General features: G+C 44.1%; 1 protein-coding gene across 3 annotated transcripts; it reads left to right on the top strand.

Moving 5' to 3' along the window:
• Positions 1-281: 281 nt before the first annotated feature.
• Positions 282-23021, top strand: Rnf214 (ring finger protein 214). Of its 3 annotated transcripts, none has more exons than XM_090319437.1 (15): positions 282-578; positions 2656-2777; positions 7576-8086; positions 9437-9496; positions 12714-12854; positions 14437-14576; positions 16499-16595; positions 16764-16852; positions 18399-18489; positions 18692-18790; positions 19244-19620; positions 19706-19838; positions 20020-20124; positions 20398-20493; positions 21305-21884. In XM_090319437.1, the coding sequence occupies exons 1-15, from the start codon at positions 558-560 to the stop codon at positions 21368-21370; spliced, it is 2148 nt and encodes a 715-aa protein (XP_090175563.1). In that variant the 5' UTR covers positions 282-557; the 3' UTR covers positions 21371-21884. The 3 variants fall into 3 exon arrangements, with proteins under 3 accessions (XP_090175563.1, XP_090175564.1, XP_090175562.1); XM_090319436.1 differs by lacking the exon at positions 282-578 and adding an exon at positions 22556-23021 and having other exon boundaries at positions 21305-21407; XM_090319438.1 differs by lacking the exon at positions 2656-2777 and having other exon boundaries at positions 285-578.
• The last annotated feature ends 85 nt before the right edge of the window (positions 23022-23106 follow it).

Genomic DNA, 23106 nt, shown 5'->3' with positions numbered 1-23106 from the left:
TGCGGCGGGGGTCGTGGGGGGCCTGCGGGGCCTGCGGCGGGGGTCGTGGGGGCCAGAGGCGGGGGTCGTGGAGGGGCTGCGGGGCCTGAGGCGGGGGTCGTGGAGGGGCTGCGGGGCCTGCGGCGGGGGTCGTGGGGGGGCTGCGGGGCCTGAGGCGGGGTCGTCACGGGGGTCGTGGGGGGACTGCGGGGCCTGCGGCGGGGGTCGTGAGGATTGGGGAGCCTGGCCTCGGAGTGCGTGGGGCGGGGGCTGGGGGCGGAGGGCGGGCGAGGCGTGGGGCGGGGGAGCCGCCTGCGGAACCCCGGTGAGGGTGGTCGCGACCCTCGGGGAGTGGCCTGTCCCATTGTCCCCCGGCTGTCCCCGCGGGATGGTGGGGCTCCCCGGGGCGCGCTAGCGTCTCCTGCCAGCGGTGCTCGAGCCCCTCTCCCGCGCCGGCCGGCGGTTGTGTGGCCCGTGACCCTTGTCCTGTGGTTTTGGTTGATCGGGTCCCGGCGTGGAGTCTCCCTGACTGTCTGGACTCTGTCGAGGCAGAATGTTTGCCTCTGTGAAAGCAGAAAATGGTGATCGGGGCGTCGAGGGTGTGTATTGTCTGCCCAGGAGTTTTGTAGAATGAGGGACACTGAGGCTGCTGTGTCTCCAGGTCTCCCTGGCTGCTTTGGCATCTTTCAAGGTTGATGCCATCAGAATAACAACCGGAACCTAGCTCCCGAGGCTTTTTGTTTTTGCGTCTCTATGGAAGGCTATGGGTTTGTCTTGCACCAAAAAGGATGATCTTTTGATTTAATAATAAAGATGCCTGGGTTCCCGTACCATATATTTTTAGAGCACCAAATCTCATTCTTTTTTGCACCAGAAGAGCTTGTACTTGGCCCAGGCTGTGGGCATCTTTACACTGATGGGTAAAAGAAGGCAGGGGATTGCTCAATATGGTATTGCTTATTCTCACAAAACCTTCAGGAAAAACTTCCCTTAAATTAATGGAAAATGCCTTGAATGTACGGGCTGTAAAATGACGTAAGGCATAAGACATCATGTATAAGTGGTAGTAGAGATGGTAGATATATTGACTGGAAGAATCTTACCAATTATTGTGTATTTTATTTCTTGTGCTGGTACCAGGTCTTGACCTCAAGGCCTGGGTATTTTCCTTTGACTTTTTTTTTTTTTTTTGCCACTCCCAGGGCTTGAACTCAGAGCCTGAGCACTATATTGGGCTTTCTCAAGGCTAGAGCTCATCACTTGAGCCACAGCACAACTTCTGTTTTTTTCTATGTATGTGGTACCAAGGAATCAGACCCCAGTCTTTGTGCATGGTAGGTAAGCACTCTTACCACTAAACCAAACTCCCAGCCCTCCTTTAGCTTTTTTTTTTTTTTTGCCAGTCCTGGGGCTTGGACTCAAGGCCTGAACACTATCCTTGAGCTTTCTCAAGGCTAGTGCTCTACCACTAGAGCCACAGCACCACTTCCACCTTTTTTTTTCTATGTATGTGGTACCGAGGATGTGGTACCGAGGAATTGAACCTGGGCCTTCGTGCATGTTAGGCAAGCACTCTACCATTAGACCAAACTCCCTGCCTCCTTTAGCTTTTTTTTTTTTTTTTTTTTTGCCAGTCCTGGGCTTGAACTTGGGCTTTCTCAAGGCTAGAGCTCTACCACTTCAGCCCTATACCACTTCAGCCATAGCACCACTTCCGGCCTTTTCTAGGTATGTGGGACTGAGGAATAGAACTGGGGTCTTTGTGCATGCTAGGCAAGCATTCTACCACTAGGCCAAACTCCCAACCCTCCTTTAGGTTTTTTTTTTTTTTAACTCATTTGCTGTGCCATTTGATTCACACCTCCACATCTGGATTAGTATTATTATTTTTTTTTTGCCAATCCTGGTCTTGAGCTCAGGGCCTGGACTTTCTCAAGGCTAGAGCTCTACCACTTGAGCCTCAGCACCACTTCCAGCTTTTTTCTATATATGTGGTACCAAGGAATCTAATCCTGGTCTTCATGCATGCTAGGCAAGCACTCTGCCACTAGGTCAAACTCCCGGCCAACACATCTGGCTTTTTTTAACTGGACATAAGAATATCATAAATTTGGGCTGGGAGTTTGGCCTAGTGGTTAAAGTGCTTGCCTAGCATGCACAAAGACCCGGGTTCGATTCCTTGGTACCACATACATACAAAAAAGCCGGAAGTGGTGCTGAGGCTCAAGTAGTAGAGCTCTAGCCTTGAGAAAGTCCAAGGACAGTGCTCAGGCCCTGAGCTCAAGCCCAGGACTGGCAAAAAAAAAAAAAAAGAATATCATAAATTTTCCTGTCCTGGCTTGCTCTGAACCAAGATCTTCAGATCTCAGCCTCCTGAATTCCAGGAATACAGGCATGAGCCACACACTACTAGCAATCATCTATTTTAACTGATTGTATTTATGCCAAAAGCTTTGTACAGACTCCTCTTTAAAAAGAAAGAGATGGGACTCCTGAGGCTCCCATGCTCCTCCCTCCCCCCACCCCCATTGTGTGCAGTCCCTTAGAATACTCTGTGTGTGAAATGAGTATTTCTGTGTATTTATTGGAAGAACTCTGTCCTGTGGACATTGGTTGGAGGGCTGATATATCTACTTTAAACTTTTGAAACTTGTACCCTGTAATTTGTTTCTGAAGGTACAGAGCACCATGGCAGCTTCTGAGGTAGCTGGACTTGGGGCCAATGCCCCCAGTCCTCCAGAATGCTCTTCTGGTTTATGTGCTTCCAAATCAGACGAAGGGCTCCCTGATGGTCTAAGGTAATGTGTGGGTGCATGCTGGGAAAGACTTGTTTGGAGAAAGGGCTTTTCAGATGGGACTCTATAGCTCTTCTTTTCTCTTTGTGGTTGTAATGGCACTGCAGTAGATTGAGATTTTTTTTTTTTGCATTTTTTTTATTGTAATTAGTAAAAGGGTTACATGATATTTGCCAGATAGAAGGTGCATTAATTCACATACATTGATACCCTTTCACATGTCTTGGTACCCATTTCCCTCCCCCCCCACACCCCCTAGATTGAGATTTTTTATTTATTTCTTTAGGCGCTGGGCCTGAGATGTGAACTCAGGGTCTGGGTACTGTTCCTTGGCTTTTTCACTCAAGGATAGCGCTCTATCACTTGAGTCATAGCTCTACTTTTGGCTTTTTTTTTTTTCTTTTGCCAGTCCTAGAGCCTGGGCACTGTCCTTGAGCTTTCTCAAGGTTAGTCCTCCACCACTTGAGCCATAGCAGCACTTCTGGCTTTTTCTTTTCTTTCTTTTTTTCTTTTTTCTGCCAGTCCTGGGGCTTGAACTCAGGACCTTACCACTGTCCTTGGGCTTTCCTCAGAGGTAGTGGTCTACCACTTGAACCACAGCACCACTTCTGGCTTTTTTAATGTATGTGGTACTGAGGAATCAAACCTGGGGCTTTGTGCATGCTAGGCAAGCACTCTACCCCTAGGCTACACTCCTGGCCATTTTTTAAATTGTTTATTGGAGATAAGAGTCTCACAGGGGCTGGGAACATGACTTATTGTTAGACTGCTTGCTTAGAATGCATGAAACGCTGGGTTTGATTCCTCAATACCACATAGCAGAAAACACTGGAAGTGGTGCTGTGGCTCAAGTAGGAGAGTGCTGGCCTTGGGCACAGAGAGGCTCAGGGACAGAGTCCAGACCCTGAGTTCAAGCCCTACAGCTAATTAAAAAAAAAAAAAAAAGTCTCACATGCTTTCCTGCTGGGGCTGTCTTCAAACCTTGGTCCTCAGATGGGAGTCTCCTGGATGACCAGGCTTGCAGGCATGAGCCAGCAGTGCTGGACTTAGATTCAGCTCTTACCTGATCTGGCTTTGTTATTCTAGTACCCAACACAGTGTCTGACGTTCACTAGACATACTATATATTTATTGGATAAAGTTGTTAGACTCTAGTGATCAGTACATGCAAATATTTCCTCTCTAACATAGACTTTCATGTTTATTTAACTATATGTTTATCAAATTCATACCTGCTATGTAGATACATACATATTTTTACTTATATGGTTTGTTGTTCAATGTATACATTTTGTTCTCTGTGTGTGTACCTGTACTGCAGAGCTCTCCATTAGCCCTTTCTTTAAAAAAAAAAAAAATGCCAGTACTTCTGTCATTTGAGTTATAGCTTCACTTCCAGCTTTTTGGTGACTAATTGGAGATAAGAATTTCATGGATTCATCTGCCAGTCAGGTTTCAAACAACCATTCTTAGCTTCAGCCCTCTGTGTAACTAGGATTACAGGTGGGAGCCACCAGTGCCCAGCAATTTTCAACAAATGTTGTTGAGGATAGAAGCACATTGATTGGAGCCTCAATCATTGCTTAAAAATGGGAGAGAAAAGAATTTAAAGTGGATTAAACTCCTGAAATATTTTTGTCAATGTTGGATATCACTGTAAATATCACTTGTAAATGTCATTTAAAAAAATCTCTTTAAAAATCAGTGCATTCAGGGGCCGGGAGTTTGGCCTAGTGGTTAAAGTGCTTGCCTAGCATGCATGAAGACCTGGGTTCTATTCCTCGGTACCACATACATAGAAAAAAGCTGGAAGTGGTGCTGAGGCTCAAGTGGTAGAGCTCTAGCCTTGAGAAAGTCCAAGGACAGTGCTCAGGCCCTGAGCTCAAGCCCAGGACTGGCAAAAAAAAAAAAAAAAAAAAAATCAGTGCATTCAGACCAGGAGTTTGGCTTAGTGGTAGAGTGCTTGACTAGCATGCACGAAGGCCCAGGTTCGATTCCTTGGTACCACGTACATAGAAAAAGGTGGAACTGGTGCTGAGGCTCAAGTGGTAGAGCTCTACCTTTGAGAAAATCCAAGGACAGTGCTCAGGCCCTGAGCTCAAGCCCAGGACTGACAAAAAAAAAGAAGAAGAAAAAAAATCAGTGCATTGGCTAGGTGAGAAGTTGGAGAGTGTGCCTAGAATGTGCAAGTTCTGGGTTTGATCCCTCAGCTGTGGGGCAGGAAGGGAAGACAATACCTTGACCATGTTAAGGACAAAATAATCATCCCAATGTTAAATCAATTACTTGCTGTCTAGGATAGATTTTCTTTTTTATTTTCTTTCTTTTTTTTTTGTCAATTGTGGGGCTTGGACTCGGCCTAGGTGCTAATCCCTGAACTCTTCAGCTCAAAGCTACTGCCCTACCCCTTGAGTCACAGAGCCACTTCTGGTTTTCTAGTGATTAATTGGAGATAAGAGTCTGTCTTTCAAACTGTGATCCTCAGATCTCAGCCTTCTGTGTAGCTAGGATTATAAGCATGAGCCACCACACCTGGCTAGGGCAGATTTTCTACTGACAACTAATATTTGGATTTATAATGTTGCTTTTAACAGCTTGAGATAATGCTATGCTCTGAAAACTATTGAGACCTGAAAAGTAGTTGTGGTCAAAGATTTGTATGAGTTTGAAGGACAATAACTTTTGTGAATTAAGAAAATAAAAACAATATTCCTAGCGAGGTGCCAGTTGCTCATGCCTGTAACCTAGCTACTCAAGAGGCTGAGATCTGGGGATCATAACTTGAAGCCAGCTTGAGTTGGAAAGTCCTGGAGATCCTTTTTTTTTTTTTTTTTTTTTTTTTTTTGGCCAGTCCTGGGACTGAACTCAGGGCCTGAGCACTGTCCTTGGGCTTTCTCAAGGCTAGAGCTCTACCACTTGAGCCACAGAACCACTTCTGGTTTTTTTCTATGTATGTGGTACTGAGGAATTGAATCTGGGTCTTCGTGCATATTAGGCAAGCACTCTACCACTAGGCCAAACTCCCAGCCCCAGTTCAGGAGATTCTTATCTCCAGTTAGTCACCAAAAAAGCCAGAAGTGGAATTGTCTCGCCTTAGAGACAGTGACCAGATCCTGAGTTCAAGATCCAGGACTGACCCCCCCAAAAGAAAAAAAAATGACAAAAAACAACCAACCATTTTCCTAATTTAATCTATTATTCATGAAAATATGTGTAATATGTGTAAATAAATTAATACTTATAATCACACATTCTGACTAACATTCTATTTTTATCAGTGTGCTCAAAAGTTCTTCAGATTGGCTTTCAAAATTTCTTTGGGTCTTCAGGGTCATGCGTGTTGAGACACTTTCTGTAGACTGTCATTAACCAAGCTAGATTCCCTGCTTTATGGGAGGGAGACTGTTGTATAGAAGTGTCTTTGTTCTGGTGATTGAGGGGGTTATATAGACCAGTTATATATTCATCTGTGGAAAGTTAGTTCATTCTATAGTTAATCCTTATTAACTTTGGGTGAAAAGAGAAATTTTTTTTTTTTTTTTTTTTGGTGCTGGTAATAGAACTCAGTGCCCCATGCATACCAGACAGCCCTACCGCTGAACTGCACCCCTGAGCCTAGAAACATTTGCCTTATATGTTATATATAAAAATAAAATAAAATGGGGCTGGGAGCATGGCCTACTGGTAGAGTGCTTATCTAGCATGCATGAAGCCCTGGGTTTGATTCCTTGCTGTCACATACACAGAAAAAGCCAGAAGTGGTGCTGTGGTTCAAGGGTAGAGCACTGGCCTTGGGAAAGCCTAAGGACAGTGCCTGGGCTTTGAGTTCAAGCTCCAGGACTGGCAAAAAATAAAAATTGAAAAAAAATCAAATAAAATTTAAAATTGTTATTATAAAGGTGATGTACAGATTGGTTAACCTTACATAAGTTGGGCAGGGAATGTAGCTTAGTGATAGAGTGCTTGCTTAGCACCACATAAGCAGAAAAAGCCAGAAGTGGTAGAGTGCTAACCTTGAGCAAAAGAAACTCAGGGACAGTGCCCAGGACCTGAGTTCAAGTCCCAGGACTGGCAAAAATAAATAAATAGGTTATGTAAGTCTGGTAAAGAGTACATTTCCTTTTGGACAATGTCATCCCTTCCTTTGCTCAGTTTTTCACTTCCATCCCCACCCACAAGTTGTATTATTCATTCTAGGTTTTTTTTGTTTTTGTTTTTTTGTTTTTTGGGTGGGTCCTAGTGCTTGAACTTGGCCTGGGCACTGTCCCTGAGTTCTGCTCATGGCTACCACCTTGGGCCTGGGCATTGTCCTTGAGCCAAGCCCCACTTCCTATTTTCTTGAGATTAATTGGAGATAGAGTCTCAGGTCCTTTTGTGCTGGGGCTAGCTTTGTTGATCCTCAGATCACAGTCTCCTGAGTAGCTACCATTACAGGTGTGAGCCACCGCTCCCGGCTTCATTTTCTTTCTTTCTTTCTTTCTTTCTTTCTTTCTTTCTTTCTTTTCTTCTTCCTTCCTTCCTTCCTTCCTTTTTTCTTTTTTTTTTGTGGGTCTTGAGACTTGAACTCGGCCTAGGCATTGTCCCTGAGCTCTTCAGTTCAAGGCTAGTGCTCTACCCTTGGAGCCACTGCGTCACTTCCCATTTTCTGGTGGTTAATTGGAGAAAAATTGTCACAGATTCTAGTGCCTGGGCTGGCTTTGAACTACTATCCTCAGATCTCAACCTCCTAAGTAGCTAGAATTACAGGCCTCAGCTATCAGTGCCCAGCTATATAATTCATTTTCCTCTTGTGTTTTGACAGTCCCAAAGACCCTGCGCAGAAGCAGAAGAACTCACCTCCATCGAGTGTAAGTAGCCAAATGATCATGAAGGAGAATAACAGAAATATGCGTGTGGATCACCCTGAGCAGAATCCTGGTTCATCAATGGGTGACCCTACAGCGGCGCACCAGGAGGCTGTAGGAGAGAACTTGGCAGCCACGGCCCTTTGTCTTTCTGGCAGTGGCTCTCAGTCTGATTTGAAGGACTTGGCCACCGCAGCAGGAGAGGAAGGGGACGCGAGCCTCCAGGAGAGCCTCTGTCCAGTCACTCGGTCTCTTAAGGCAGGGTGCCATACAAAGCAGCTTGCCTCCAGGAATTGTTCAGAAGAGAAATCCTCACAAGCCTCCATCCTAAAGGAAGCTAGCAGGGACACAGGCTTGGATTTCCGACCTGGAGTGCCTCCAGCAAATGGAGTTGAAGGTGCCCGAGTGGAGCCAGAGGATGATCAGGACAGCTCTTCCTTGAAGCTTTCTCAGAACATCGCTGTGCAGGTTGAGCATCCAGTTTCTACTACTAGAATGGAATTGGGGGACATTGAGGGCAGGCAACACTTGTGTATATTTGTGGAGAACTGTACTGTCTTGTACCATGCTGACAACCATCATGCTGCTTTCATACACTTGCCATTCAGGGACTGCATTCTGGTGTTGTAGAAGTAAGACAGTAGCCAGTGTCAAAACTTCATGAGCTCTGAGGATGAGTGGTGGATGGGTGCCAGTCATAATCATTCCTATGTCCTCCCACGTTAATTCCCTAACCTACCTCTTATAGTGTGTCATGCCTTCTAGTTGCAGAGCTCTGTCATAGGAAGATGTATGAGCACAGTGGATTGTAGGGGACAGGTCTCTAATTTGAGGCTTTCAGCCAAGTATTGAGTCTTAATTAGTTTTTTTTTTTTTTTTTGTCGGTCATGAGGCTTAAACTCTGGGCCTGGGTACTGTCCCTGAGCTCTTCAAATCAAGGCTACCACCATACCCCTTGAGCCACAGCACCACTTCTGGTTTTCTGGTGGTTGATTGGAGATAGGAGTCTCACAGACTTTTGTGCCCAGGCTAGCTCTGAACCATGATCTTCAAGTCTTAGCCTCCAGAGTAGGTAGGATTGCAGGTATAAGCCGCCAGTGCCCAGCTTTTAATTAGTTTTTTTGTGGGCTGAATGATTGCTACAAGTGTAGCTATTGGTGTCCATTTATAAGAACTGGCTTGCCTTCACTTGCAGTGAAGTTGGTAAGAGCAAAAAATTAGCATTTTAGTTGTTTATGGCATATTTTTTGTTTTTCTTTGTTTTGTTGGTCATGGGGCTTGAACTCTGAGCCTGGGGTCTGTCCCAAGCTCTTCAGCTCAAGCCTAGCACTCTTATCACTTTGAGCCACAACTCCACTTCCAATTTTCTGGTGGTTAATTGGAGATAAGAGTCTCACTGTTGCCTGGGCTGGCTTTGAACCAGGATCTTTAGATACAGCCTCCTGAGTAACTAGGATTATAGCTGTGAGCCTCTTGTGCCCAGCTGTGGCAGATTTTTAAATGAAAGTATAGAATAAGCCAGGCTCCTTGCATATAATCCTAGGCACTCAGGAGGCTGAGATCTGAGGATTTGAAGCCAGCTGGAGTAGAGAAGTCCCCATGAGACTCTTATCTCCAATTAACCACTCAAAAATTGGAAATGGTGCTGTAGCTCAAAGTGGTAGAGTACTATCCTTAAGCAGAAGAGCTCAGGGTCAGTGCACAGGCTCTGAATTCAAACCTTACAAGTGTGTATGGGGGAGTGAGGAAAGAGCATAGAATAATCCTGCCTCTCCTAAAGTGACTGAGCAGTTCTGAATATTATTTCTTCCTTTATAGACTGACTTTAAGACAACGGATTCAGAGGTAAACACAGATCAAGATATTGAAAAGAATTTGGTAAGTAAAGTGTCATTGTTATTACAAAAGTTGGAAAATGTGTAGGAATCTCATTTATAAAATTCCTCATGGAGCCAGGAGCCAGTGGTCTGTAATCCTAGCTACTCAGAAGACTGCCTGAGCCAGCCCAGGCAGAAAAGTCCATGAGACTCTTATCTCTAATAAACTATTCAGAAAAAGCCAGAAGTGACACTGTGGCAAAAATGGTAGAACTCTAGGTTTGAGCACAGAGATGGGGCCAGACCCTGAGTTCAAGCCCCAGGACAGACAAAAAAAAAAAAAAATCCCTTATGGATGATCCGCTGCCTTCTATTTGCTGACTCCAGAAAACACAGATTTCTTCCCTCCCACAGGCACCCACTACCCCGCATCCCTCCCAGCGCGACCCACTCCCCATTGAGCCTGAGCCTTGCAGTAAAGCATCTGCACAGTTTTAGTGTTCTTTTCTTTTTTTTTTTTTTACAGTCTTATATCCTGTCATTCTGGTGTCTTCCACCAAGGGTGTCCTATTTTGTCAATATTTTGTTTTATTTGTACCAGTCCTGGAGCTAGAACTCAGATGCCCTCTTTCTTTTTTGTCAGCCGTGGGGCTTGAACTCTGGGCATTGGCACTGTCCCTGAGCTTTTCAGCTCAAGGCACTCTACCACTTTGAGCCACAGCACCACTTCCGGTCTTATGGTGGTTAATTGGAGATAAGAGCTTCACAGACTTTGGGTGCCTGGGCTGGCTTTGAACAGAGATCCTCAGATACCAGCCTCCTGAGTAGCAGGCAGGAGCCACCAGCACCAAGCTGTCTTTCTTTTTGGAAAGCACTTTACCACTCAGCTATATCTCTAGACTTGATTCTTTTCTCCCCTTTTCATGTATTTAAGGTAATCAGCCAACAACTACCTGTAATTCAAACTGTTACTTCTGATATTAGGAACAAAGTAACAGTGGAGTAAGTGATTTACTGTATGCTTTTAGGTTATCTACTTCTGTGTGCTAGTAGTATGTACAATTGTATGGGTGCCAATAGACTTCTTTCCATGATATGAATGAATACCTTTTTTCCCCTTCTCCTGTGCTGTTCTAAACATGAATCACAGACCAGGGAGGGAGTATGAGGAGGAAAAGGGCAAGTTGTGGTTAAAAGGAAAAGAATCTGGGGCTGGGAGCATGGCCTAGTGGTAGAGTGCTTACCTAGCATGCACAAAGTCCTGAGTTTGATTCCCTAGTACTACATAAACAAAAAAAGCCAGAAGTGGTGCTGTAGTAGAGGGCTAGCCTTGAGAAATCCCAAGGACAGTGCCCAACCCTGAGTTCAAGCCCTAGCTCTGGCGAAAAAAGGGAAAAGAATTATCTTATCTTCTGGTTTGAGAGACTGCCTCCTAAACTTTAATTTTTGTTAAGTGCAAATCTTCTTTCTGAATCTTGAAATCTGTGAATTCTTACCTCAGTAAAATAAGCATGTGTGCATATGCATACACATGCGTACACACACCCTCCTACATGAATTTCAAAGATCCCAAGGGCTTCCCACAGAATCCAGATTGAGAATCGTTGAGGAGATGTGAGCTGAGGAAACAGCTGTGTGGATAGCTGTAGTCACATTTCAGTGTGTAGACTGAAGACTAATTTATCCCAAAGCTAAATCATCTTGAGAGCCTATGTTTTATGGTCATAGTGTGGTTTTTCCATATTCTAGAAACTTCCTTTTCTTTGAAAATAGTAATCCACCGATGAGCAAATCTAGTCTAATGCTCTAGGTTTAAACCTCTCCACAGATTGCCTTATGTATGGGTGCTTTTATTTTTTTTTTTTTGTGGTTGCTGTGAATTAAACCCAGGTCTTTGATACACTAGGCAAGTACTATGCCACTGAGCCACATTCAGCCCTACTGTTTTGTTAATAACAGTTTTACTAGAACACAGCCACACCCATTGGTTTACAGGATCTTTCCAACTATAACAGCTGAATGGGCCAGTTATACCAAGGGCACTGAGCCCACAGGAGCTAAAATAGTTCCTATCTGATGCTTTACAGAAAACACTAGCTAACCCCTACTCCGAAGGAATAAGAGTAAGCAAGCCATAATTTGTCAGATACACTGAAGAGGTCTGGGGACCTGATGTTCAGACTGAGTGAATGCAAAGCCCTCTGCTTCATACACAGCACTAAATAGCAAACACAAATAAAGAACAGCAACAAAAAAAAAAAAGACAGGCAGTGACTGTCCAGTAGATTATAGGTTGCCAGCCCTGACATAATAGGACTTTCTATGGTTGTGGGAATGGTTTTTAATCTGTGCTTTGGGGATGGTAACCACTCGTCTTATGTAGCCTTTCCACACAACGCAGGGCTACTGAGGCCTGGATTTTTTTTTTTTTTTTTTGCCAGTCCTGGGCTTGAACTCGGCCCTGCACTGTCCTTGGCCTTTCTCAAGGCCAGAGCTCTACTTTAGCCTCAGCACCACTTCCAGCTTTTTTCTATGTATGTGGTACCAAGGAATCAAACCTGGGTCTTTGTACATGCTAAGCAAGCACTCTACCACTTGGCCAAACTCCCAGCCCCAGGAATTTTTTCTTTGTTTTATCATATTTAAATTAATTTCAAGTTAGATAGCTACCTATGTTTAATATAAGACAGTGAGGGGCTAGAAGTCTGAATACTTTTTTTGTTTATTTGATGTATATGTATGTGTTGACATATGTATGTGCACCTATATGTGACTGTAGTAGAGCTTGAACTGAGAGCCTGAGCACTGTTCTTCCTTAGCTTTTTCACTCAAACTGGCACTCTACCACTTGAGCCACCGCTTCATTTTTGGCTCTTCACTGGTTAATTGGAGATAATTGCTTCGGGAACTTTCCTGTTTGGCCTAGCTTTGAACTGCAGCCTCTTCAATAGCTAGGATCATAGGTGTGAGCCACCAGTGCCCAGCTCTTTATAACAATCTTGACAGCTATTTGGTTATTGTTTCTTGTTATTAAATTGGGAAATAAACTTTTTTTTTTTTGTCAGTCCTGGGCCTTGAATTTAGAGCCTGAGCACTATCCTTGGGCTTTCTCAAGACTAAGAGTTTTACCACTTGAGCCACAGCACTACTTCCAGCTTTTTTCTATGTGTGTGGTACTGAGGAATCAAACCTGGGTCTTTGTGCATGCTAGGCAAGCACTCAACCGCTAGGCCAAACTCCTGACCTAGCAATAAACTTTTCTTGCTCTATTCCAATAGGACAAAATGATGACCGAGAGAACTCTGTTGAAGGAGCGTTACCAAGAAGTCCTGGACAAGCAGAGACAGGTGGAGAATCAGCTCCAAGTGCAACTCAAGCAACTGCAGCAAAGAAGAGAAGAAGAAATGAAGAATCACCAGGTAATTTGCTAATATTTAAATTGTTCATCTGAGGATATAACTCAGGCCATGGGTTTGATTCCTCGCACAGCAAGAGAAAAAAAAATCAAATGAAAATCAAGATGTCAGTGCCGGGAGTTTGGCCTAGTGGTAGAGGGCTTGCCCAGCATGCACAAAGACCCGGGTTCGATTCCTTGGTACACATGTACATAGAAAAAGCTAGAAATGGTGCTGTGGTTCAAGTGGTAGAGCTCTAGCCTTGAGAAAGCCCAAGGACAGTGCTCAGGCCCTGAGTTCAAGGCCCAGGACTGGCAAAAAAAAAAAAAAATCAAGATGTCAGTGAATAATATGGAACTTTTAGTATATTTCTGATTCAGTAGAGAAAGAAAATCAGCAAATCAGTGTTTACTTTTGTGTGGGGGGTGGGGGGATCATAAGGATTAAGGGCCTGGGCAGTGTCCTTGAGTTTTTTCACTTAAGACTACCACTCTACCATTTTGAGCCACAGTTTTACTTTGGTTTTCTGGTGGATAATTGGAGATAAGAGTCTTACTGACTTTCCTGCCCAGGCTGATTTTGAATTGTGACCCTCAGATCTTAGCCTTCTGAGTAGCTAGGATTACAGGAGTGAGCCCCCACCATGCCCAGCACTGTTAACTTCTTGATGATTGTTGTTGCCGTTGTATGGTACATGGTCTACCTATGTGGCCTAAGCTGGACTTGAACTCTTCTGCTTTAGGCTCTTCAGTACTAGATTAAAGGTAAATACCATCATGCCAGCTTAAGGATACAAAGAAACTTTGAGGGCCTCTTATCTAAACTTGTTACTTGTATGTTCTTTACATAGAAAAAAAATGGTGTATTTAATACGCTTTATTGATAAAATTACCTGGGATGTACTTGTTTACTCTCCTATCTCATATGTAAAAATATAGTTCTAAATGAATTAAAAACCCATCTGTACACACAAAAATAATAGCCAGGCGCTGGTGGCTCATGCCTGTAATCCTAGCCACTCATGAGGCTGAGATTTGAGGATCAAGGTTCAAAGCCAGCGGGGCACTAAAGACTGTGAGACTCCGTTTAACCACTAGAAAACTGGAAATGGTGTTGTCGCTCAAGTGGTAGAGTACTTGCCTTGAGCTGAAGAGCTCAGGGACAGCTCCCAGGCCTAGAGTTCAAGCTCCACAACCAACCAAAAAAAAAAAAAAAAGGGAAATTAGACCATTTAAAACTTAACATTATAAGAGGTCATTTTAAGCAAGGCAGAAATCTCAGAATCTATAAAGTAAGCTGTGAAGTGAGGTAAAGTGAACTTCAGATGTTATTTGGTAAGAGTATGATTTGTGAGTAGCCTGTTGGAAAAGTTACTCGTAATTAGTATTATCAGATCCAGGGCTCTAATTCCAGCACTCGGAAAGCATGGGGGGAGGATTGAGAGTTTGAGGCCAGACTGGACTACATAGTGAATTTAATAACATGTGTAAGGCCTTGTGTTTGAATCCTAGTACCTCTAAAAAGAAGCAAGAGAGAGAAAAAGATTTTCTGATCAAAAGAACTAATTTGTTTTCTTCATATGTGACTGTGATTGTGTGGGCTATAGGAGATACTGAAGGCTATTCAGGATGTGACCATAAAGCGGGAAGAAACAAAGAAGAAAATAGAGAAAGAAAAAAAGGAGTTTTTGCAGAAGGAACAGGATCTTAAAGCTGAAATTGAGAAGCTTTGTGAGAAAGGCAGAAGGTAATGTAATGATGCTGTTGAGAATGAAACCCTAAGCCCCCCATGGCTCACGCCTGTAATCCTAGCTACTGTAGAGGCTGGGATCTGAGGATTGTGGTTTAAAGCCAAATATGCTGAAGATCTCAGGGATAGTGCTCAGGCCCAGAGTTCAATTGCCATGACCGACTAACAAAAAAAAAAAAGAGAGAGAGAAAAGAAAAGAAACTATCTGGAGCTGGTGGCTTGCTCCTAGCTACTCAGGAAGCTGAGATCAGAAAATCATGGTTCAAAGCCAACGTGGGCACAAAAGTCATAAGTCTGTGACACTCTTATTCCCAGTTAACCACCAGAAAACCAAAAGTGGTGCTGTGGCTCAAGTGATGGAGTGCTAAGCCTTGAGCTGAAGAGCTCAGGGGACAGCATCCAGGCCCAAAGTTCAAGCTCCATGAAAATGCTTGAGCCAGGCATGGTGGCATCCTGTAATTCTATGGAAGCAGAGATTAGGAGGCTCAAATTCAAAGCCAGCCTGTTCAAAACATCCAGGAGACCCCCATTTCAATCAGTAAAACCTGGGCTTTGTACACACCTGTCATCCCAGCTATGCAGGAAGCAAAAAGAGGAGAATCACAGTCCAGGCCAGCCCAGGCAAAAATGCAAGAGACTACTGGACAAAGAGCTAATATATGGCTTAAATAATAACGCACCTGCCTGGTCCTTGAATTCTAACCCCAGTACTGAAAATGAAACAAGACAGTTGGATAGGCATCAAGCACCGATTTCACATGCTTTATAGCCTGAGCTTTAATTTAACTAATTAATTAATTTATTCATTTTTGCCAGTCCTGGGGCTTGAACTTAGGGCCTGGGTTCTGTCCCTGATCCTCTCTATGCTTAAGGCTAGTGCTTTACCATTTGAACCACAATGCCACTTCTGGCTTTTTCTGCTTATGTGGTACTGAGAAGTTGAACCCAGGGCTTCTTGCATGCTAGGCAAACACTACCATTAAGCCACATTCTAGCCCACAGCCTGAGTTTTTTGTTGTTGTTGTTGTTTTTTAACTCAAGGCTACCACCCTATTCCTGGGCCTGGGCATTGTCCTTGAGCTCTTCAGCTCAAGGCTACTGTCCTACCCTGAGCCACAGCGTTACTTCCACTTTTCTAGTGGTTATTTGGAAATAAGAGTATCACAGTCTTTGGTGCCCAGGCTGACTTTGAACCGAGATCCTCAGATCTCAGCCTCCTAAGTAGCTAGGTTTACAGGCATGAGCCACCATGCCCTGCTCCATAGCCTAAGGTTTTTTTTTTTGCCAGTCCTGGGCTTGAGCTCAGGGCCTGAGCACTGTCCTTGGACTTTCTCAAGGCTAGAGCTCTACCACTTGAGCCTCAGCACCACTTCTGGCTTTTTTCTATATATGAGGAATTGAACCTGGGTCCTTGTGCGTGCTAAGCATGCACTCTACCATAGGCCAAACTCCCAGCCCCAATAAGAGTCTTATAGAAGCTAGGTGCCGATGGCTCACGCCTGTGATCCTACTGTAAAGTTACTCAGGAGGCTGAGATCTGAGGATTGAGGTTCAAAGGCAGCCCAGGCACGAAAGACTGAAAGACTGTGAGACTCTTATCTCCAATTAGCCAACAGAAAATAAGAAGTGGCACTGTGGCTCAAGTGGTAGAGCACTAGACTGAGCAGAAGTGCTCAGGGACAGCACCCAGGCCCTGAGTTCAAGCCCTATGACAGATGGAAAAAAAAAAAAGTCTCTTAAGACTTTGTTGCTCAGCCTTAGATTTCAGCTTCCTGAGTAGCGAAGATCACAGATGTGGGACACCACCACCTGACTAGTTCATGTGCTTTGTGTCCCAAAAAATCTTGGCTTAATTCTAGAGAATTCATTGTTTTAATCTTCACCTGCACTCGGCTAGTTTTCGATTTCTTATCCTACAGGGAAGTGTGGGAAATGGAACTGGATAGACTGAAGAATCAGGATGGTGAAATTAATCGTAACATTATGGAAGAGACAGAAAGAGCCTGGAAGGCAGAGGTGAGAAAAGCTAACATCTTGAAAGCCTTGTTTGGGGGTTCCCAGATGGTATATGCTTTGGGTATAGTATTGAATAGCTGATAAGCATTTAGCTATCTAGGTGGTTTGTATATGTACAGTTAATAAGAGGTATGTGTATATGTGTGTGTGTAATTGTGATTTCTTTAGATCTTATCACTAGAGAGCCGGAAAGAGTTACTGGTCTTGAAACTAGAAGAAGCAGAGAAAGAAGCAGAGCTGCATCTTACTTACCTCAAGTAAGTACCTCTCATTCTTTTTTTTTTTTTATTGTAATTAGTAAAAGGGTTACATGATATTTGCCAGATAGAAGGTGCATTAATTCACATACATTGATAGGCCTGTATTTTACTTATTTTGTCGGTAGTAGGGCTTGAACTCAGCCTGGATGCTATCCCTGAGTTTTTTTTGCTCAAGGCCAATACTTTATCACTTTGAGCCACAGTGATGCTTTACTTGTTATTTAAGTGTTTGAATCCCCAGGCCAGCAATCCTGAGACTTACCCTAATTTCATGAGAATTTTAAGTCCTTGGACTTTTCTCAAGGCTAGCACTCTGCCACTTGAGCCACAGTACCACTTCCAGCTTTTTCTATGTATGTGGTTCCGAGGAATTGAACCTGGGTCTTTATGCATGCTAGGCAAGCAGTCTTACCACTACACCAAACTCCCATCCCCTTTTAGGCCATTTCTATCTATGCAGTTGTAATTGCTCAGTGATTACTCAATATTTGATTCTACACGTCCTCATTCTTTCCTTTTGGAGTTTTTTTTTTTTTTGGAGACAGAGTCTATTTCTGCCTCAGATGGCTTTCAGCCGCTGTCCTCCACATCAGCCTCTTGAATAGCTAGGATTACATGATCAATATGATACAGTACAGTTCAATACAATACAATGTAATTCAATACAGTATAGGCAGGGAGAGTAGTAGAGGTAGTGAGATTGATGTGAACACATTAAAATGTATGTGAAGGTAACAGTGACATTCCTGACCCACACTATAACTAGTATAGGTTAATAACAAAATAAATTTTTTTTGCCAGTTCTGGGGCTTGAACTAGGGCCTGGGCACTATCCTTGGGCTTTCTCAAGGCTAGTGCTTTACTACTTGAGCCACAGCACCACTTCTGGCTTTTTCCATGTATGTGGTACCAAGGAATCAAACCCAGAACTTCATGTATGCTAGGCACATACTCTACCACTAGGCCATGCTCCTGGCCCTAACAAAATAAATTTTAAAAGAAAGAAAGAAAATAGGAGGTTTGGGGGCCGGGAGTTTGGCCTAGTGGTAGAGTGCTTGCCTAGCAGGCATGAAGACCCGGGTTCGATTCCTCGGTACCACATACATAGAAAAAAGCCGGAAGTGGTGCTGAGGCTCAAGTGGTAGAGCTCTAGCCTTGAGAAAGTCCAAGGACAGTGCTCAAGCCCTGAGCTCAAGCCCAGGACTGGCCAAAAAAAAAAAAAAGAAAAAGAAAATAGGAGGTTTGCACTCTGTCACTTGAATTAATATGACCTGTCAAGCTGTCAAAATAACAAAGGCCTTGGAGGTTTGAGTCTTAAATGGCCACTTCTTTTCCTACTGTGGGATTTGGATGGGCCCTGGGGCATTTGGGGGCAGACATAGCCCCCTCTCTGTGCTTAGTTCTCTCTCTAGTATTTGCCTTAAAAGATGATAGAGTTTAATGAGACAGATAGCTTAGACCTCTTCTCAGAGAACGTGCTGATTCAGAAAATCAGGAATGGGATTTTCTTTGATTGTATAAATTCCTGTTCATTTCTTGAAAGGTCAACTCCTCCAACATTGGAGACAGTTCGTTCCAAACAGGAGTGGGAGACAAGACTGAATGGAGTTCGGATGATGAAGAAGAATGTCCGTGTAAGTAAGTGTAGTAGCAGGTAGCTATTAGTCAGAGTTCATTTGTTCTTCAGCTCTTCTGGCAGTAGGGAGGCAGCCATTGGGTTGCACTTGGGCTTGCCTCCTGTTTTTTGTTCCCAGTTTTTATGACAGTGGACGTTGTATTTTAGAGGTTCACTTTACTCGCAGTAAAGAATGATCCTTTCTTTTCCTTCTTGTCTAGGACCAATTTAATAGTCATATCCAGCTAGTGAGGAATGGAGCCAAGCTAAGCAGCCTTCCTCAAATCCCCACCCCCACTTTGCCTCCACCCCCATCAGAGGTAAGAAAGCTGGCTTTGGGGACTCTGTTGGTGGCAGAGTCAGAGTCTTTTCTTTTCTTTCTTTCTTTCTTTCTTTCTTTCTTTCTTTCTATCTATCTTTCTTTATTTCTTTCCCTCTCTCTCCCCCCCCCCCTCTCTGGTCTGTCAGCCTGGGCACTGTCCCTGAGTTCTTTTGCTCAAGGCCAATGTCACAGTGCCACTTCGGGTTTTGAGTGTTTAATTGTTGATAAGACTCTCATCGGGACTTTGCTGCCTGGGCTGGCTTCCAATCATGTTCCTCAGATCTCAGCCTCCTGAGTAGCTGGGATTTCAGGCATAAACCAGTAGCACCCTACTACCCTTTTCTTTTTATAAAAATATTGGGGTCTATTCCTGTAAAGAGTTGCTCATTTCTGCTCTAGATTCCTAGAGTTGGTTCTCATCTCTCTTGCCTTCCACTTTTCCCCTCTGCAGACAGACTTCATGCTTCAAGTGTTTCAACCCAGTCCCTCCCTGGCTCCTCGGATGCCCTTCTCCATTGGGCAGGTCACAATGCCCATGGTTATGCCCAGTGCAGATCCTCGTTCCTTGTCTTTCCCAATCCTGAACCCTGCCCTGTCACAGTCCAACCAGCCTTCCCCACCCCTTCCTGGCTCCCATGGGAGAAATAGCCCTGGTCTGGGTTCCCTTGTCAGCCCCCATGGTCCACACATGCCCCCTGCCGCCTCCATCCCGCCTCCCCCAGGCTTGGGCGGTGTTAAGGCTTCTACTGAAACTCCCCGGCCTCAACCAGTAGACAAACTGGAGAAGATCCTGGAAAAGCTGCTGACACGGTTCCCACAGTGTAATAAGTAAGTGGGTTTAAGGATTCATTCTCATGACTGTTTCCCAAGGATGTAGTGGGGTGTCTCCTCCCTCAACGTTTTTCTTTCTTAGGGCCCAGCTGACCAACATTCTTCAGCAGATCAAGACAGCACGTACCACCATGGCTGGCCTGACCATGGAGGAGCTGATTCAGCTGGTAGCTGCACGGCTGGCAGAGCATGAGCGGGCAGCAGCAAGTACACAGGTGAGAAAGATGGCCTTGAGGTGGAAAGGCAGCATCAGAGAAGTTGGGATGGAAGAAGCATTACAGCTGGGGTTTTTTCTTCCACTTTTTATCTTTGCTGGAGTTGGAAGGAAATTATGTCTCTTCGCTGCATGCTGTGTCCACTCAAACTTCTCTTACTTTAAATTATTTTTACCCATAGCCACTTGGTCGGATCCGGGCCTTATATCCTGCCCCATTGACTCAAATCAGTACCCCGATGTTCCTGCCTTCTGCCCAGGTTTCATATTCTGGAAGGTCTTCACAGGTAAGACTCATTTTCTCTGCACACTAGGGCATACAGCAGGTCAGAGTAAGGAAGGAGTAGGTTTGCAGGTTCCATGCATGAGGAAACATCACTCAGCTGTGTTGTTGGCAGCCATCCTGGGAATATACAAGTACTTCAGGCAAGAATCTGTATTTCAACTTTTCTTTCTTTTAGTGTAAGACCCTTTTGTCTACATGGAAGTGACAGATGGAGTCATGGGCATAAAGGCAAGTTCCTTACATTGTGGCCAACTATCACTTCTTTCTTCTGCAGGCTCCAGCCACCTGTAAGCTATGTCTGATGTGCCAAAAACTTGTCCAGCCCAGTGAGCTGCACCCAATGACGTGTACCCATGTATTACACAAGGAGGTGGGTATTATGGACTCCTCTTTTCCAACAGCTGAGATCATTTCTTTTGAGCATTTTTCCGGGTTCTTCATCATTAATATCTAATTACAAAGTTTTCAGTAAATTATAGCTTGAACATCAGCAGAATGCAGAATACTGTAAGTAGTATCCCAGTTCCTTTAGGGCACTGGAAAACTGCCAATAAGAGATAGCTCCCTGTGTCTAGCGGTTGTTTTAAATATACACTGTCAAGAGCATTTTTTTTTTTTTAGCTGAGAGCAGTGGATAGGGAGCCTGAATATGAGATCAGCAGTTCCATTAATACAACAGCTTGAAGGACCATCCATGAAATGTCTTCACTAACCCCCAAATCGGTCCTGTTCTGTATGTTGCTAGGCAGAGGCAGGTTTTCCAGCAGTAAGGGTGATTCTTCTTTAACAATTTCGATTTGTTCATTTTGTGTTTCCAAGAGGTAGAAAATAAACTGACACCCAAGTTCTTGATAAAGAACTTGGGGGTAAAGAATACTAACTGAAACTTACCTTAGGCCAAATGATCATAAGGAGGAGGCAAGCACGTTATTACTCCACAAGAAGCAATCTCATGAGCCCCTGACTAGTTGAGTGTTCTTGGTCCTCATGAGGCTAGGTTCACTTGCTCTAGGGATTCTTTGGGGGCAGGGGCGGGGGTAAGAACCATTGAAATAGCCCTGCTAATTTCTCCAGTCAGAATGCTTCAGAATCAGACCTTGTGAAGCTTCATGGTCCTCCCTCCTTCCCTTCACCTTCCCAGATAAACCTGAGGCATGTTTCTCTCTCTCTCTCTTTTCCAGTGTATCAAATTCTGGGCCCAGACCAACACAAATGACACTTGTCCCTTTTGTCCAACTCTTAAATGACTGACCTGTCTGGGCAGGAAGAAGAGGAGAAACTGATGTGAGCAGGAAGCGTGGGTTGGAGATTTCTAGAACTTTATATTTATACAGTGATATATACTCATGCCATGTACATTTTTATTCTATAGGTAATGTGTGTATAGAAAGTCTGTATTCAGATGTTCGTAAATGAAAATATGTATATAATGCAGAAACATTGTTTTCCCCCTCATCTTGCAGTCCTTTTTAGGGAGGCAGATTGTAGAGAAGATGTTGTTTAATTTGGCCTTAAAATTATGATACCCTGTTTTCAAATACATCTAGGAAGCTGCTGTCGCTCTAAGGCCATACTGCTTTCATTTGGCTCAGCCCCTAGTCCATTTTCTTAAAGCTCATGTGTGCAGATTAGCAGCCTGGTGCTCACCTGCTGTCCAACCAGATGCCCTGCTTGCCAAGAGCCTCTGGAAGCCTCAGTGTTGAAGCCACTCCACTCCGAACAGATAAAATAAGACTCTTGAAGGGAAAAATGTGATCCTAATAGTTTGACTTCTCATTGAATATTTTACTGTGTTAATGCTCATTATACATAGACATCAGGTTTACAGAATATTATTTTACATCAACAAAATTCACAGTCTGAGAATAACAATATAATCAGGTCCCATTTCCCCCACAAGCTTCTGTCCACCCCCATTTCCTGGTAATAATTAGCACAACCCACTGGTTTTTCCGGGGCTAAGCCATTCTTTCTGTCACTGGCTTGGCTTCCACTCAAAGTCTGAAAGCCCAGCCATGTGAATTCCTCACCCCTACCCATTCCTCTGGTCTGCTTGTCTGGCTAAACCCCCATACCCCTCAAAGGTTAAGGCAATTGGTTTACAACCAAGTTGTTGGGTGACCTTGGGTGAGCTCCTGACAGGCACTGGGGTGAGATGTCTGTGCAGTTACTTGCAGAATAATCCTGGGATGCTGGGTTAATTTTTGGAGCAAGAAAGCTGGATTGGGGGTGGAAAGTATGTTTCCTGTCCTGGGAAAAATGGAAACCAAAGTGATGAAAAAGGGGTGGTGTGGGGCTTTATAGTTAATCTGGAACTGGGTCATTTTTCCACCTCTGCTTATTGAACACTTCTGTTTTTTGGGTTTTTATACCTGGGAAGGCAAAGCTCTTAATAGAGCTTTAAATCTTTTCCTTTTCTTTTTTTCCTATAGGAAATGGCTTCAGCTCCCTTCTCTTTTGAAATTAACTATAAAGTGTTAATGGCTCCAGGGGAATAGTATCCCGGTTATTAGAATCGAATGTTGGAAAAGTTTATTGGTTCTAGTAATATGTATCAGGGTAGTAAAGACTTCCTTTCAGATCCACCTGAATGCTCTGTTCTTGTTTCTCATCCTTGCCAGTTAGCTTACAGGCAGGTTTTCTTGCTCTTGCCTTATGTGCCAGGTTTACTGACCAGCATCAGTCTAAAGAACTGGACTTCCCTGGCCTACCTGTCATGTAGGGCAACTGGAATGACCTCTCTACCAGCTCTTTAGAGGTCAGATGACATACTTTCTTTGCTTAATGAAATATTACTTCCACCAGTTTGATGCTGTCATGAACAGGAAAAGTAGCAAAATGGAAGACCAGTTCTTTAGTTGTTTTTACTTTTTTTTTTTTTTTTTTTTGCCATTCTTAGGGCTTGCACTCAGGGCCTAAGCACTGTCCATGGGCTTTCTCAAGGTTAGAGCTCTACCACTTGAGCCACAGCGCCACTCTTGGC

The sequence above is a fragment of the Megascapheus bottae genome, chromosome 27 (genome assembly GCF_031878675.1).
Source record: "Megascapheus bottae isolate mThoBot1 chromosome 27, mThoBot2.hap1, whole genome shotgun sequence".
Taxonomy (NCBI): domain Eukaryota; kingdom Metazoa; phylum Chordata; class Mammalia; order Rodentia; family Geomyidae; genus Megascapheus; species Megascapheus bottae.
This window is presented reverse-complemented; position numbering and strand designations above follow the sequence as displayed.

Bases quoted from the DNA above. Each gene is read 5' to 3' on its own strand.
- Rnf214 (XM_090319437.1), top strand. From the start codon at position 558: ATGGTGATCGGGGCGTCGAGG. The intron at 2,778-7,575 runs GTAATGTGTGGG...GTGTTTTGACAG, and splicing joins GGGCTCCCTGATGGTCTAAG to TCCCAAAGACCCTGCGCAGA. The intron at 20,125-20,397 runs GTAAGACTCATT...TTTCTTCTGCAG, and splicing joins ATTCTGGAAGGTCTTCACAG to GCTCCAGCCACCTGTAAGCT.